Here is a 17,045-nt window from a genome sequence, read left to right as displayed (position 1 = left end):
CTGGGGGCATACCAGTTTCTGTCATAGCAGAAAAAATGGGGGATAAGTCTTCAGCACAAGCAGATATCTCTTCTTATCTGTCTGCAGTGTTGGGAGGTATGTATGCGGCACATTGCACATTGCAGTGTGTGGCATATTGTGTCTGGGGCATTGCGGTATGTGGCATAATGTGTCCGGTGCATCACAGTGTGTGGCATAATGTGTAAAGGGCATTATTTGGTTATTATGCAGATTTATTTTTATTTTTTATTTTAGTAGCTCTTCAGGGGGTTTATTTTGTCTCGAGTAGCTCACGCCCCAAAAAAGGTTGGAGACCACTGGTGTAGACCATGGGGCAATGGTGATTCTGGGGGATATATTTAGGTTTCCGGGGCAGCAGGAGACTCTACAATGAACTGGCGGTCTGTGGTAGAGTAGGCACCTCTGCTTTAACAATCATAAACTTAGTGGTACCATTTTAATACCAAAATACATAAAAATACTGAAGATAAATGCAAGAAATTTTTTATATCTTTATTGCTGTAGCACACAAACTGCAGGAGTTGAGAAAGCAAGTTACATTTTTACACATATCTTGAAAAACATTTTGCAGATTGTGAGGTTCAGAAGTTAAATATTATATTTTGATATTAGCGATCTTCCAACATGTCTGCTTATCCATTCAAAATAGTGCGCAACCTTTGTGTATACTCCAGGGAATCCAGCCTCGCCACAATTCTCACCCCAACTTACTACTCCCCAAACATAGGCCACTTTATTGGCATCATAGCAAATTAATGGTCCTCCTGAGTCACCCTTGCAGGCATCTACAGATCCATCATAGGTACCTGAAACAAAGAATATAACATCAATTTTTTTGTTATTTACATCACACTAAACCACATGCTTCATTGATGTCTACTGGCAAAATTATGTTAAGTACTTGATAAACGGACACTAGATTGTGCCAAACAAAACAATTCAATTGTTGCTCCAGTCAGGCATGCTGAGCCACAGGGAGACACAATGCAGCTGGAAGCCCCCTGTGCTTTCGAGCTGAAATGTGCAAAAGGGGACCCGTTTGCAGGGCCGGCCTTAGGCATAGGCAAACTAGGCAATTGCCTCTGGCATTTAGAATGCCATGGGGCATCGGCAGCTTCTGCTGATTAAAATGATATGCAGCATGCCTATATTCTGTGTGTAAGTGAGGCTGTATCTGCATATGAAATAGTGTATTCATGGAAATCACTGTAACATAGCATTCCGTATGCAGGTACAGCCACAGTCGCACACAGAATATAGGCATGCCGCATATCATTTTAATCATCAGAAGCTCCTTGTGTATCCTGGTCACATACAGTAACAATGCAAATTTCAGCAACGTTAGCAGAACTGGCCAGGAGCTGCATGACCTATTGAGGCAAGATGTATGAGGAAACATCTGTATCCAAGCAGAGGCAGAGGTCACAGTGTTAGCGGCTGTGCGAGTGCTGTCTGCGGGTGGGTTGGTTGTGCAATAGTGTTTGGCACATGTGTAAGGGGCATTATGTGTGTCATGTATAAATGCCTTAATAATGTGTGACGTGTTACAGGCATTATGTGTGTCATGTGTATAAGGGCATTAATAATGTGCAACATATGTGTAAGGGGCATTATGTGTGTCATTATGTGTATGAAGGGCATTAATAAAGGTTGGCATAATATTTAAAGGGAATTATGGTTATAAGGACATTAATAATGTGTGTCATGTGTAAGGGGCATTACTGTGTGGTATTATCAGGGGGTGCAGAGAGAAAGGGGTAGGGGGTACAAATTACCCAGGCCAAAGTCTGATGTAAGGGCCCAGTGGGGTCCCTTTAAGTGACAGCAGCAGCAGCTGCAGCTCTTCTCCTCTACCCAGCACACACTGCTTTGTGCTGGGTTGCATTGTGGCCATGGAGGTGCTTAAAATACAATATTTTCTCAGGATTTTTTTCTAAGAGTGTAATGTGAATAATGTGAGGAGTAATGTATATAAGGTAAAGTGGTACTACAGTGTGATGTAACGAGAATAAGGGACACCATCGCATGATATAATGTGAATAAAGTTGCACTACTGTGTGGCATAATTTGAATTGGGGTAAAATTGTGTGGCCATGCCCCTTCCCAGCAAGAACACACCCCTGTTTGAATGTGTGCACTGTTTCTATTTAAAATATTGCGGGTAGGAGCACCAAAATGATGACTGCTATGATGAGGGTTGATGGTGCTTGGAAAAGGGAGCAGGGTCAGAGGCGGAACTAGTGGCGGTGCTAGGGGGCACCAGCCAAAATCTTGCCTAGGGTGTCATTTAGGCTAGGGCCGGCTCTGCCCGTTTGGGTACACAAGCAGTACATTTTCAAGTTACACCCAGCACTTTGGTCACTTTTAGCCATCCCATACAACATGGTAAATCAAAAGGTATCTGAGAGAAAGAGGGAAGGACAGATGATGGGAAGAGATAGAGAAGAGGGGCAGATGCTGGCCAGAGAGCTGGGGGACAGTTACTGTGCACAGAATATATATAGAAGAAATATGTCACATGACTGAGAGAGAAGCTACAGAGAGAGACAGGATCTATAGAGATAGAGAAGGAGGGCGCATACTCAGATGGGGCCATGGTGTGATATCCACTGTGTTCCAGGGTCAAAGGAGTATGCAACAAGCTCCTCCAAACAGGGGTTCCTCTAATCGTCATGTGCCGAGCTCCTCCAATCACAGCTTGGCACACGGTCTTCTGACACTGATATTGAGATCAGGGTGGTGGAGAAGCTCAGCACTAGTGTGGGGGTGCAGGGATTTGCCCTTCTGCTGCTCTCTCCAATGTAAGCCCTCCCTCCCCTTTGCTGCCAGTCTGCCATACACACGTCCCTGCAGTCAGCAGGAGAGTTATAGAGCAGAGAGAGCGCCTATCCCACACTGCGCCTCCCCGCTTTGCAGGGTCTGCTGAGAGGGTACCACTGGCTCTGGGTGGGTGTGAGTGCTTGTACTAATGGTGACTCCTCATGTAGATTGAATAGACAGGCGTATAGTCACAAGAGCATAGTATAGCAGACAGGCTGCCTCAGATGGACAGAAAAAGAGCACCAGTTGCTTAAAAATCAGAGTGAAGCCCATTGCCTTACGGCTTACGCTAAATATACGAGACTCAAAGTGTGTACAGAAATGTTAATTATGTAACCCATAGCAACCAATCCCATCTTCAATATAAGCATTTTAGTAAATAAAGCCACATGTGTGTACAGAAATGAAATAATAATAATATGCTTTGTCATCAATAGTACCCTGTTAATAATGTAACCCATAGCAACCAATCACCTTTGTTTTAATGACACTGGATACAATTACAGAATGTGAATGGTGGTACAGAGAACAGCACATTTCTCTATGCTCCTGGTTCCAGCAAACACAAGCCTTACCTGCACATTCCATCTTATCAAGGAAACGCTCCTTGTATACTTCAGTACAATTATCCATCAGATTAATATTTCCCCACTTTAGATGAAACACTTTGGAAAGCCCTAAAAAGAAAGATACAACACATAAACATACTTGTATTATATCATAATTGAATGGAAACAGATAATTATGCAGTTCTTTAGGTGATTAGTGTTTTTTTAATGCATAACATTTTATAGAGCTCATTTCATTTTTTTTTATTTATCCAACCCCACAAAACCACTTTAAATTAACTTAATACTTTAATATACTTAACCACTAATGAAGACAAACACATCAACAGTGCTGGCATTTCAAGAAATACTGTCACATTTATTAATTGACAAAATTGACTATATTAACTATGATTATGAATGGTGGCAGCACTAAAGAACGGTCAAGGGTAAACACACACACACACACGTGCCAAACAGCTATTGGTGATCGACTCTCCACCTGGCAACCCACCTGTTTAGGTGGGGCAACCCATCTCCCATCCAGGATGATAGATTTAATGGCATATGGCAATGGCAGGAGAGCGCACCCACTAACTACTTAAAACTAATATATAAACAAGCGACCGTTCTTTACCGCCATCTAACATTCACAAATAAAACACAGGGATGGGAGGGAGGGAGGGAAAAACTAACAAAGAGGACTAACTTTCTAGCACTTTATATATCTAAACCCCTCCCCTCTTGCACCCTATTGACTATATCACAACACCAGATTAAAAGGAAAACTACTAACTAACTACTCAAAGTGCCAGCATCTCCGGAACCCTTTAGTGGTTTATGTAACTTCTGTGCTTAGTCAGCTATTGGTTTTCTGTCTCCTCTCTGGGAGAAGCCTGGAGAGGAGACTCTTTGCAGCTTTTCTGGGGGCAGGGGTGGGGCATGCCATCATTAAGCCCTGCCCCCATTCCTGTAAATGTCATGATTTGTGGCTCTTGGAGAGGGGGCGGTACTAAATGATGCAATTTGCGTTATTTTAGCCCCTCCCTTCTCCAAAGCGCCACAAATGGTGCAGGAGCCCGGCTTCATGGGGGAGACTTGCCCACCCTTCCATGGTGCCGGGAGGGGGACACGATGTCACAGGTATCTGGGTGAAAGGTTTGCATGTGTAGATTGACAACATATCATTGACCTACATTAGTTCAACAGTTACAAAGATTGACAGGTTCAAACGGTCAACATGAGAAATTTTCTATGCAATGTTTTTTGTTCTTTGAAAATGTTAGGGTTTTCTATTCAGCAATAGGTGGGGGTTAGGCTGCCTGATGGGACTGTTAGGTCTAGGAACCATATGGGACAGTTAAGGGGTGTACACACGGAGCAAATTTGTGCTGTTTTCTAAGCAATCTGACTAGATTGCTTAGAAAGTAAGCACAGATCTCTCCGTGTGTATGCTCCGAGAGATTAAATATCTCTTGCTAACTAAGTAAGTGCATGCAGTCACAATCTAGTCAGATTGTTTAGCAAATCTAAGATTGCTACTGCAAATCCCTCTGTGTGTACAGAATGAGAGATACTGATCACAATCTCTCATTCTGAACAACTACCCGGCCTTTTTTTGCTTAAGCAAAATTGCTTAGCACAAATCTCTGCATGTGTATGTGCTCTCCATGGGAGATCTTGACACCAGCAAAATTGCTTAGCAAAATTGTTTAGCACAGATCTCTACATGTGTATGCCCCTTTAGAGCTAAGCTAATAGAGGGGATTGTTAAATGTAGGCACTAGTGATGCATAGGGTTAGATTTAAGATAAAATAAAAACAATGTGTATCGATAAATTTTGTCACCCATTTTCATGTCAATCTTTTGACCATGTCGACCTATTGCATGAAGAAAATATGGTGTCAACCTATTTACTTTTAAACTATATATTGTCGGTCTATTAATACACAACCTCTGGTATAATATAGTGGATGGTTCTTCTTAGAACAACAATATACAGCTGGCTTAACACTGCAGGGGATTCACAAGCTAGCAAAGGCTGCCATTATTTCTGTCCAGTTTTTTAAAATATGTACAAGCCAGCAAAAACATGTACATTTTTTAACACTCATTTTACATATATGTTTTGGATGCTAATATGTGCAACTCTGTATGAGCCCCTTAGTGTACAAAAACATAGCAATTCGAATCAATAAAACTGTGTTACAGAAGATGAACCTAGGGCCTGACTTAGAAGGTCCATCCCAGCAGTCAGGATCAAAGCTTGAATTTTGAATGGCTCAGGATGCCGCTGCTGGAATACCAACAGCCCCATTCCAATTGCTGACTATGAGGGGAGCAGTAGCGGGCGCCTGGGTAAGATGGTTTAGGCACTACTGGGGGGACTTAAGGAGTGGGTAGAGAGGGTTAGGTTAAAGAGAGGAAAAATTAAGTTTAGACACTAAGAAGGGGGGTTGGATTGGTTTAGGCAGTGGGATCCAGGGATTACGATTAATCCCTAGCTGGGCGGGTAATCCAAGGGCGTAGCGAGGGCGGTGCAAGAGCTCCAGGTGCCGAAATATCACAGGGAGCCGAAGCTGTGCACCTCAAGCTCTGCCGTCTGCTCCCCTGCCCTGATCGCCCACTCGGCAACGAGCTATTTCAGTCCCCCTTGGCAACGAGCAATTTCAGTCCCCCTTGGCAACGAGCTATTTCAGTCCCCCTTGGCATTGAGCATGAAGCCCCTTGGCATCGAGCATGAAGTTCCTAGCAATGAGCATGTAGGTAAGTGGCACTAATGTGTAAAATGTGTCATGAGCATTACAGTTTGATATATAGTATGTAATGGGCATTACGGTTTGTTATATAGTATGTAATGGGCGTCATGTGTGGCCTTACGTCATGTGGCATTATGTGTAATGGGTATTACAAAGTTCACTAAAATGTGCAATGGGCATTACAGTGTTGGTATAATGTTAGGCCGCGCCCCTTTTTGCCACACAAGAGCCCCACCTACTCCAAATCTTGCTCTGGGCACCGTGGCACCTAGCTACACCACTGGGGTAATGTCAGGCTGCTGGGGTGGGGGGAGGGTTAGGACTAGAATACTGGAAGAGAGGGTAAGTATACTTTCATGACCTCTATCTGGATTCCCTCTGGGTTGTGGGATCAGCATTCTAACAGCCGACATCCTGACTGCTGATCATCTGTATCTATCACATTGAGAGTTTTACTCTATAGCACAGTTGCAAGGAAGTAGCTGTGAAATACCGTAAGCTAATATGCTAATGCAGTAGGAAGCAACCCCTGCCTTCTTCTGTCATCCACTGGTGTGTCGGAAGATACACCATCGGATCACACTGAGTGAACATCAGTCATCTGTTCAATCTTCTGATTACTCAGATTTGTTTCTCTGGTCAGTACACATGTATCGCCAGAGGCAAATACTAACCTCGGTATTCCTACAAAATGGAGGTGAGGCACAACAGCCTGTAAATTTGGCTGGGGCGTAAGGTCCCCATACACTATGCAATTTGGGCCAGATTTTACCCGAATCTAGCAGATCAGGATGAGACATTGGGTGAAACCGGCCCAAATTGCATGTTTATGACATCCGATCAGATACACTGTCCCATGCGCATTGGACCAGAGTCAGACGTTGAACCTATTGTAACGTGCGTGGGTGCGTGCAAGCAGTGGTGGGCAGAGCCCTCACACAGGACAGCTGTTTAGAACGGCCATGGCAAAACCCTACTCTGACTCTATTGGCCGTCCCGGGCAGGTGACTGTAGGTTGCAAGGTGCTAGGCTTCTCCTTTAGTCGCCGCATTCGAAGGAGCGAGTGAAGCCCGCTCCGACCCCGATGCAACCAGGTTTTAAGATGGTACAAATCTACGTCGACCATCAGAGATTGGACCAAGAGGATGATCTGACTAACAGGGCCTATCTGGATTGAACACCCTCGCTAACGGCACCAGGCCTAGGACGGGGAGTGTGACCGAGTCACAAGCACCGGACCAAGTAATAACGGGGTGCTACCAAACAAAATACACGCCAACATAAAATAGTACACTTAAAGTAACGGTTCCTCTAAACAGGCGTGAGCCCACAACTGTGGGCCTCTCCGAACCCCGGAGAGCTGGACTAGGACAATAACAAGAATAACTAAGAATAAAGGTCAGCTTGCCCACAGAAATGAAAAGATAAGAAACCAGGCTCCACTGGAGCATTTACATGACTGGACCGAACCTTTCCGGCAGCACAGGGTGGTAATGTGCACGCCAGAAGCGACTTGGCAGGACTGGATGGAGATACGCTGACCAAGATGGAACTTGATCAAGACTGGACCAGGACTGGACCAAGACGGAACCGTAACTGGACCAAGACTGGACTGAGACTGAACCAGGACTGGACAAAGACTGCAGCAAGATGGCAGCTGGACAATGGCTGAACCACGGCTGGACAGTGACAGGACCACGACTGGACAATGGCTGAACCAGACTACACAGCACAGGGACACAGCAGACCGGGACAACAGAGTGCTCCAGGCACTCTGCAGGGAACAATTTCACCGGCGGGGCTGAGCTGGCCGGACCAGGCCCCCCAGTAATTTATAAATTAAAAACAGCAGGCTGAGCATGCGCTGCCCGGCATCCCCTGGTTGCTAAGCAACCGCCGGGTGACGCGGCCTGCTTGTTGCCTGGCCGGGCGGATGTGACATCATCCGCACTGTCACCATCGGGTGGAAGTGCCCAGGACGCCCTTCTCAGGGCTCCGGGACACTGCTGCGGTGATGCCGCAGCAGCGCTAGAGTAAGTGCTGCTGACATCTATAGGGCACAACATAAATTGAAATAGCGGCATATCGCGTGTGCCTTTTTAGTACCCACAATGTATTGTGTCTGATTCCGCTATTGCCACTGGTGCCGCACTGCTGGCACACGCCATGTGCAGATCTGAATTCCCGGCAGCAGGTGGCGGGCAGGAGATTTGAATTTTTTTTTAAATGATTCAAAAGAATGGACGACTGCTGATTCTTTGAAAGTTTTTTAACTCTCCTGCCCCCTGCCCACATCAAGTGCCAAATTGTATGTGAGCCACCTGGGAAGCTGCCAGTTGGCTCACGGGGGAATTGGATTCAACTTCTTTCCTCAGAAAAATCGCCACAGGCGAATCTAGAAATATGGTAATGAGTGGTCCCAGATCCAAATATTATAGCATGTTGGACCTTTGCGTGGCAAAGATGCACAGTGAAAAGGGGGCTTGGCCTCATGTAAAGGAGGCGTGTCATCATAAAAAGGGTGTGGTTTTACACATTAGACCACACACCGTAATGCCCATTACACATTTTAGCAAACTCTGTAAATACCCATTACAAATAAAGCCACACGTCGTAATGCCAATTGCTAGGGGGTTCTTGCTTGATGCCAGGGGCTTCATGCTCGATGACAAGGGGGCTTCATGCTCATTGCCAAGGGGGAATACATGCTTGTTGCCAAGAGGGTGCTGTTAAATGCTCATCGCAAAGGGGGAGTGGGGATTGCTCGTTGCTAAGGGAGAATACATGCTTGTTGCCAAGAGGGAGTGAATTATTCATAGCCAAGGGGAAGTTAATTGCTCATTGCAAAAGGGGAGTGAATTTGCTCGTTGCAGGGGGGGGGATTGCCTGTTGCCAGAGGGGAGTGAAATTGCTCGTTGCAAAGGGGGGAGGGAATTGTTCATTGCCAAGGGGGAGGGAATTGCTCGTTGCCAAGGGGGAGGGAATTGCTCATTGCCAAGGGGGAGTGACACTGGGCACACACAATTTATAGAGATATGACAGCTGGGCAGAAAGAGCTGTGCGCTGCCCGGCTGTATAGTCACTGTCTAACTTCTAAGCAACGCAGCAGCTCTGTCCCCGTCGAGATCTTCAATACTGCCACTGGAACTCGAGCCAGGAGCTCGCGGCCGGCAGCCAATCAGAAGCGGCATTGGTGGTATTGGTGGCCGCTCCTGATTGGCTGCCGGACCACGAGCTCCTATTGGCTCGCGGTCCAGCAGGAGTAATGAAGATATCAACGGGGAAGGAGCTGCTGCTTTGTTTAGAAGTTAGACAGTGACTATACAGCCGGGCAGCGCACAGCCCTTTTCTGCCTGGCTGTCATTTCTTTAAATTGTGTGTGCGGTGGCCGGCAGTCTAATGGGTGGTCCAGTGCACCGCCCCTTAATGTTTTCTTTTTTCTAATAATACCAATAATGTACTATTAACAATTCTTCAAATGTTTTAGGTATTAAAATTTTTTTTTACGAAACATTTACTCTATTCCCTGTCAGAGAAAGGTATAAGATTATCATTGCTATTAATGGATTTAAACAATGTATAACACATACCTTCTTCTCGTCCCCATCCAGAAACAACACACGTTTCTCCTGCCTGGAACTGATATGGTGACCAGGGAACACAAGCAGTTACAAGGTTATTATCGTATTGCATACATTTTGGGACATTGTATATATTGACGACCTCCAGAAGTGCAATGTCATTTTCATATGTATTAGGGTTGTAGGATTCGTGAACTTTGACAGTTTTCACTGGGAAAGAGTCTATGTTTTCATCAGTGTGCAGGCGATCCAAGAGCTCAACAATTATTCTGTACCTCTGGGGGTGGTCTGCCCTGTAATAATAAAATAAATATTGTTTATAAAGTGATATTACAATGAAAAGCATATATAAACTCCAGTCTATTATTAGTTAACACACACCAAACACAATCTCCAATATTGCGCTAGTTTGGAATTAAAAGTAGGCGTTCGCTGTTGACATTTAGTTCCCTACTAGTAGGAACCGATAAATAAACACAAGCACAATAATGTCTCCAGCGTCCTAAGTGTGCAATGTCTTCTAATAAAACAAAAATAAAATGAATACACTTGCAGCTTCTTTTTTGAGTATTTTTATTTTATTTTCAATGAGCTGCGATCAATACCCGATGCATTTCGTCTCCTTCAGAGACTTCATCAGGGTTTTTTTTTACAATCTTTAAAGTACTTAAATTCTTTGAAAATGTATTTACCATTACCATCTACCACTATCTGTATGTATATTGCTAGAGGCAGTGAGGAGCTTGTATTAGGAGGAGATGCAGGTCCTGATATGCCACATGGAGTAGTCTGGGGTTGCTCCAAGGTAGGAAGCTCTTAGTTCAGATATATCAAGTAAGGAGCCATTATCATGTGGCTCCTTGCTGGTTAATCGTAGACCCAATTTAGGGTAACAGTGGTGTGGGGTGCGGTGCCCCTGGACTGGCTGGGCTGGGTGGCTTCAGTGCTGTACGCCCTTACATTCTATTAACACTTTTCCCTCACTAACACTATCTCTCTCATTTTAATTACATTTAATTTTTTTATTTTCTCTCTCTAGCGCTAGGGACCCCCAATATACAGAGAAGCCTTGACGCGGCTTGGAAGCATATCATACACCTGCGCAGGTATATGTAACCAATATCTCTGAATTCTATTATCATGCAGTGTTCTAGATTGGTTACTAATACCATTCAGTGTGCTGGGGGAACCAATGTCTTGCTTTACTTACTCAGTATTAACCCCTCCCTTGCATGCACCTGAATGGTATTACTTAACTAATGTGAGCATCTACCACTATCTGTATGTAAAATGTATTATAAAAAAGATGGAATCCTCTGGGACAGAATAGAATACCATTTAGGAAACAAACAAGTATCAATTTGTATGTGTGTGCTCCTTGGAATCCAGCCAAGTATATATATATATAGGGGGTGTGGTTTTGTTTGGATTCCACACTAAGTTTTGCCCACTAGGGGTTAGGGGGGTCAAGTGAGATCCTTACCTCCCGTAGTGGGATTTGGCTTGAGTAGCCTTTTACCAACTAAAGTGTGTGTCTATACTCCGAATTGGATGAGACATTTTACAGTTGGTGGTGCTTCCTTGAGTCCAAATGTAAGCATGGGCAATTGGGAGAGAAAAGAGGACTCTTTTTTTGGGGCACTCTTATGATATTGTTCATCAACAAGGGGAAGAACAGAGAACGCCGCAAGAAGCCGACAGACACGCCGAAGCCGCTGACCGGAAGCCCCAACCCGAATTTCCGGTTTTGAGGGTACGCTCCGGCGCGGGGAGGAAAAGCTGTGCTAATGGAAGATCTGCTAAAGGAAGGTAATAGTTAGGGACAGATAGCGCTATACCTCCAGCAGCAATATTGCCAGCAATACCAAACCCCTGGTAACATCTTGGCCACGGCAAACCACCTAACCCCACAAAATACTTAGTATTTTGTATTAAATTTTACCATTTAATAATTAATGCATGCAATTTTATTACTATATGTTTTATATATTTTTTATCAAAATACATCGTTATACCTAGCCGTGTGTAATACCATTTTATACCTCAATATAGCACAAGCGCTGTTCTATATTTCTTTTTATGTGCTATAAATTGATGTGTTTTTGTGCAGCTGCTCTGTCGCCTAGTAAACAGCTAGCCCCATGCAGCCGGGTATGGATTGTTTCCCTATGGACTGCAGGCCCCCCCCAGGTAAAATCCACCACTGTAGTGAAGCCAAATGCAGTCCGTGAGACTGCAGTGGCTTCACTGTGACTGGCAGTGACTTCCAAGGAAGTCCCATTGGGAGATGTTCCCTTCCTCCGGGATGCCTCTATGGGCTGCTGTGCGGCAGCACATAAAATCAGTGGAAGCGATTGCGCAGTACCTACGTTGGTACTGCTCATGCGCTAGTCCAGGTGCCTGTCATCCATTGTCCCGGGACCGCGATTTCTCTTCTATGGGCTGTTGCCGAAGCAGCCCATAGAAGCAGGCCGCATGAGCAGTACAGATGTCATCATTGCACAGTCGCTGGCAGGGGACCATGAGGAGCGGCGGCAGGGTGGGGGTGCTGGCATCATGGCCAGCGACAGCCCCCCCTCCAACCATAAGATAGGAGCCGACACTGATCATTTGGTCATCATTGTCCATGTTGACCTTTTGTTTGTGTTGACTTTTTGATCATGGCAACCTAATGCATGTCGACCTTTTTCAAGTGTCACCTTCTGCTTGTTGACCAATAGTTGATGATCTTTTGAATGTTGACCTAGACACTGTGTTGATAAAGTGAAGTCCTACAGTTAAAAGCTTATAAAACACCAAAAGAGGAAAATGCCACTGTGGTATTTAGGACCCATTAGAATGGAGATAGACCGATGAAGAGAATAAATAAGCATTTCGGTAAAATTCTGAGTGTGAATTTAGGGCCTGAAACCTGGTAGCTAGACTGCGCATACTTGCAGCCTAGCGAACAGATAAATGCAGTGCGCCGGCCGTGCCCCCCCTCCCCCGCAACTCCCCTACCAAATATCCTCACTAGCATGCAAGGGGGTGTGTACTTGAATGCATCCCCTCAATTGCAGCTGAAGGGGAGAGAAGTAATTCGGTGGTCAAAATTGACCACATAGGCAAAGATAAATAAATAGCCATCTGCGCGTTCAAAAACTCGCCATTTGCATCCAGGCACAAAGATCCCTCCAACTCTGAATCATGTCCCATAATGGCATCCTGGCATCTTGTAACACTATTATAGCAGTACTATTGGGAATTGCCTGTACCTGACACAGTGAGCAGCTGTCAGCACCCAGCAGCCACCAATGTAAATCCCGCCACAGTTAATTTTGCCGCTATCTTTGATCGCCACTTGCCATGGAAACTGATTCTAAAATGGGGAAAAAAGAAAGTATAATTACATATTTGCCCAATTGTATGATACATGTTTAATATTGCACATTTAGGGGCTAATTCAGCATAGGCCGCTAATCAGCGAATTGGCAAATTGAGCGATTATAGAATGTGCATGCATATCATATGCATTGCACATGCTCCAGGGGAAATACAGACAGAAAATCATGAGTGCAGTCCCTTTGCAGCTAACTGACAGGAAGCCGGTGTTTGGAGTGGAAACCTCCCATCTTCTGGGAGTGTCCAAAAACAGCCCGGAGTGCCAAGGTTTTTTTTAGGGTAAGTCTATAACGTCAGAGCCTCAGGTGCAGAGTACTGGAAGCCAAAGAGCTACTCACATTTGTGCAGATAGTGGATGGTGATTAGCTATCCATTCCCAATTCTCTCGAAATTTAGCAAGGGTTATTTTTTTTGTTCTTCTCAGATTAGCGACCCATGCTGAATTAGCCCCTTAAACCGCTATCAGTATGTGTGCTTGCGATTATATTTACAGGACACATATAAGCTAGAAGTAACATGAGGTCTGATTCAGAAGAGGATACTAAGCTGTAGCACATGGTAAGCAGTAGCATCTCTGACTTTTGTTGCAGCCAGCATGCTGTATATAGTGATGGCAATCAGCTGCAGCTCTAATCCTTCATGGTAAGCACAAAAAAGCACCATCAAGTGGACTTCAGTTGCACCATTGGACTTCTGAATAACTCTCTTTCTCCAGAGGCAGCCAGAATCTCTGGGGATGCTGGACATGCCCCTGCAGTGATGAAAACAGGCTTTGTGAGGCTTGTCATTTAGGTCTCACCCCTTTTTCGGACAGCTGCGTCTCCGGCGTGGTGGGTGAAGCTGGTGCCTATGCAGAGTGTGCCCCAGGTGTCACGACACCTTTTGACGCGCCTGGATGGAGTTACGATATTCCTATCGTTATTCTAAGTAAGACTTGTGAAGGGTATGTATACCCATACTGCAGAAACTCCTCATTGGCTGCTTTAAGCTCTTGGGAAACTAGGCCTCCGGACCAAGTTAATGAATTGTGGCACAACTAAATTCTGTATTACTGCAATACAAAGCATAAAGTGGACCTGGAGAGGTGGTGGAACTCATTTCCCCTAACACTGTCCCCCACGCCTCCTCATTAGATAGAGCCTAGACCAGTGCCAGGGAATCTGTTCCACTTAGTGGTTCTTCTTCACTTCACAGCAGTGATGGCACGACATCACATACGCCGTGCCAGAAGAAGAAGCCGCTGGGACAGGCTTTTCTGTTGGAGTTACTGTTCAGGGCTGTGGTGGTGGTGGATCTCAGTTCCCCCTACCATTGGAGGTGGTGGAACTCAGTTCCACCCCGTTCCCCCTCACTTTAAATCCTGCTGCAATATAAATAGTTTATTAAGTTTTGAATAGTACCAATAGTTACCTATTAAAGACATCACCTTTTAGATATATTTTAATACAGTAGTTAGAATTATCATTGTTTAACTAATTGTGACCTACTGGATCCAGACCTGTTTACCAAATACTAAACATATAAGTGTGTCACACTATATTGTTTGTGGTCATATTAAATTTCAGATATGACATGTTTATGGTCTCCTAAAAATAACCCTCTATTTGAGAAGATGTGTGCTTTACGTGTGCTTGTGTGTTAGTAGGATATACAAGGTGCTTGTACCTTTTTTGCTTTCTGTCCTCCAATGATTCTCTTTACTCTCTTCGGTTCTTGGATGTCTTGAGCAACTCCACAGTTAAGGCTTGGGAGAGCAGCCTTTATTAACTTTCTCTCTTTTTGCAAAGACAAAGCAGCCATTACTAATTTAAAGTTTTCAATGTAGTTTACAAAGTACAGGGGCAAACACTGGAATTTCATGTGGGGGGGGGGGGGGTAATTTCACACACACACACACACACACACACACACACACACACACACACACATATATATATTTTAAATCTTCTGGATTATAAGGGATACTTAACCTGTATTATGTATTCTATGTGGCACTCTACCATGTATGACCATGAATTACCAAAGAAACATGTCCCTCCATACTGAAGGGTTGTATAATGCTATTTTATATGGTCAACAAGTTCCTAAGGTGCCTTTCATAGTCCAATAAATTGAAGTACACTATGTGGTACATTGCCTATGCACACAAATACATAGTGAGGACTTTTGTGTATTTGTAACTTACCTGCCTCAATGTCGTAGGTTACTGCATTACTTTCCTCTGCATAGAAAGAGAGGTTAGTTAGTGGACACTAAGAGCACAACAATGGAGAATGATGGTTTCACATTGATATCACTGATTGAACAGCAGGTCCTGAGTCACACATAAGCCACACTGCATGTATTCTGATTGTTAACGCATGGAGGCACAGAACAAACATGGATACAAGCAGTGTGGATTTTAGTGGGCGTTCCTGGCCAGTAACAAAGTGCTGGTTCATCAGATCTAGGCAAGTCACAGGCGTGTCATTGACAGCAGTTGCATCTGATGAAGTAGAATGGTTTACATAGGCTTCATGTTCAAATGGAGAAACTGTACCTGCCATAGGGCTTGTGCACATTTTGATGGTGCGTCCCATGGAGCATTCATGGCACGTCTGAAGATACCTGGAGGCAGGGTCTGATTAAAGGTTCATGGTGCCCTAGGCTAATACACATGTAGCTCCCCTTGTAATGCTGCTAAACACACATGTATGGGTGCTCCGGGACTCACCATTCATACTGCCCACTATGAATAAGATCAGCTGCAGCATTGGTTATAAAGACACAGATGCAACTGCACCTGACTCAGATTTGCTGTCAAAACAAGTCTGTCTCTGAATGGCCAGGTCTAGCGGGTATACTTTGGCATTGAAAGGTCCACACAAGATTTAGGTTGACAATGGGAAGGTCAACAGTCAAAAGGTTGACACGTTTTTCTTGTTTTTTTGAGCCGAGATGTGCCAAGTGGCGGTAATTCAAGCTCTACCATCCACTACGGTGTGGTGGGAGAATGAAATAGTGTGCAGAGCACTGTGAGGTACCGTGCTTAAAGCATGGCGAGGACACGCAGCACACTGACTGACTGTCCACTTTCCGATTGATGACCTAATGCTTGTGTCAACCTTCCAACCCTGTCGACCTTAGCCATATCGACCTATTTTATGTGAGTAGATAAGGCACACTTTTTCTTCAAACTAATTGGTTTTGACAGGTCCACGCCCCTTTTATACAGTTTGTCCACGCCCTTTTATACAGTATGATATCAAACGTGATAGCGTGTGATAGCCCGTATCACGTTTGATATGAAAGTGGTATAAATAATATTAACCCCCGTATTAAAATATAATTGGTTTGATACTGTAACTTCATACACGGATATTGGTTATGTCATATAACACCACAGCTGTATAAATTAATTTATAAAGCTCGCTTAATGATATCTTAACCAGCTGGAAGAATTTCTAAACATAATGCTAAAAAAGTTGTTAGAAAAATATGGTATACAACAGATATATAATTCGTAGAACTGTAGATCTTGTTTTATATCAAATTTGATTTGTGTAGGATGTCTCGCAACGCCGATCATCAAAACAGCCGGCTGAAAGCCTGGTATTATAACGTTTTAAAGCCGGGTAGTTTTTGCGGCATTGATAAATATTATAAAGCTTTGAAAAATAAATTTAAAAGGTCCGATGTGAGAAAATGGTTACAAGAGCAAGACGCGTACACATTGCACAAACCGGCTAGAAAAAACTATAAAAGGAATATGATATGCGTATCGGATATAAATCAACAGTGGCAATGTGATTTGGTATAGCTCATAGATCTTTCACAGTGAATAATACAGGCAGATCATTACCAACTATAATAACGCTTACCTTAGAACGAGCCAAAAGCGCTACAACGAAGTGTCTGACCAACCGTGTATCAAAAATAAATAAAATAAAAATAA

General features: G+C 44.2%; 1 protein-coding gene across 2 annotated transcripts in view; it reads right to left on the bottom strand.

Moving 5' to 3' along the window:
• Positions 1-499: 499 nt before the first annotated feature.
• The window catches only part of CFI (complement factor I), an 89,673-nt gene continuing 73,127 nt past the window's right edge, over positions 500-17,045 (bottom strand). For both annotated transcript variants that reach the window (XM_083178173.1, XM_083178182.1), the window contains exons 9-14: positions 15,297-15,332; positions 14,777-14,886; positions 12,985-13,088; positions 9,740-10,023; positions 3,417-3,518; positions 500-827 (exon numbers count right to left, since the gene is read on the bottom strand). In XM_083178173.1, the coding sequence (XP_083034299.1) occupies positions 610-827; positions 3,417-3,518; positions 9,740-10,023; positions 12,985-13,088; positions 14,777-14,886; positions 15,297-15,332 (854 nt within the window). In that variant the 3' untranslated portion in view covers positions 500-609. The remainder of the gene's footprint in view (positions 828-3,416; positions 3,519-9,739; positions 10,024-12,984; positions 13,089-14,776; positions 14,887-15,296; positions 15,333-17,045) is intronic.

This window comes from Crinia signifera, chromosome 1 (assembly GCF_055691185.1).
Source record: "Crinia signifera chromosome 1, ASM5569118v1, whole genome shotgun sequence".
NCBI classification, from domain to species: Eukaryota; Metazoa; Chordata; class Amphibia; order Anura; family Myobatrachidae; genus Crinia; species Crinia signifera.
The sequence above is the reverse complement of the archived record's forward strand: the minus strand, read 5'-3'. Positions and strand labels throughout refer to the sequence as shown.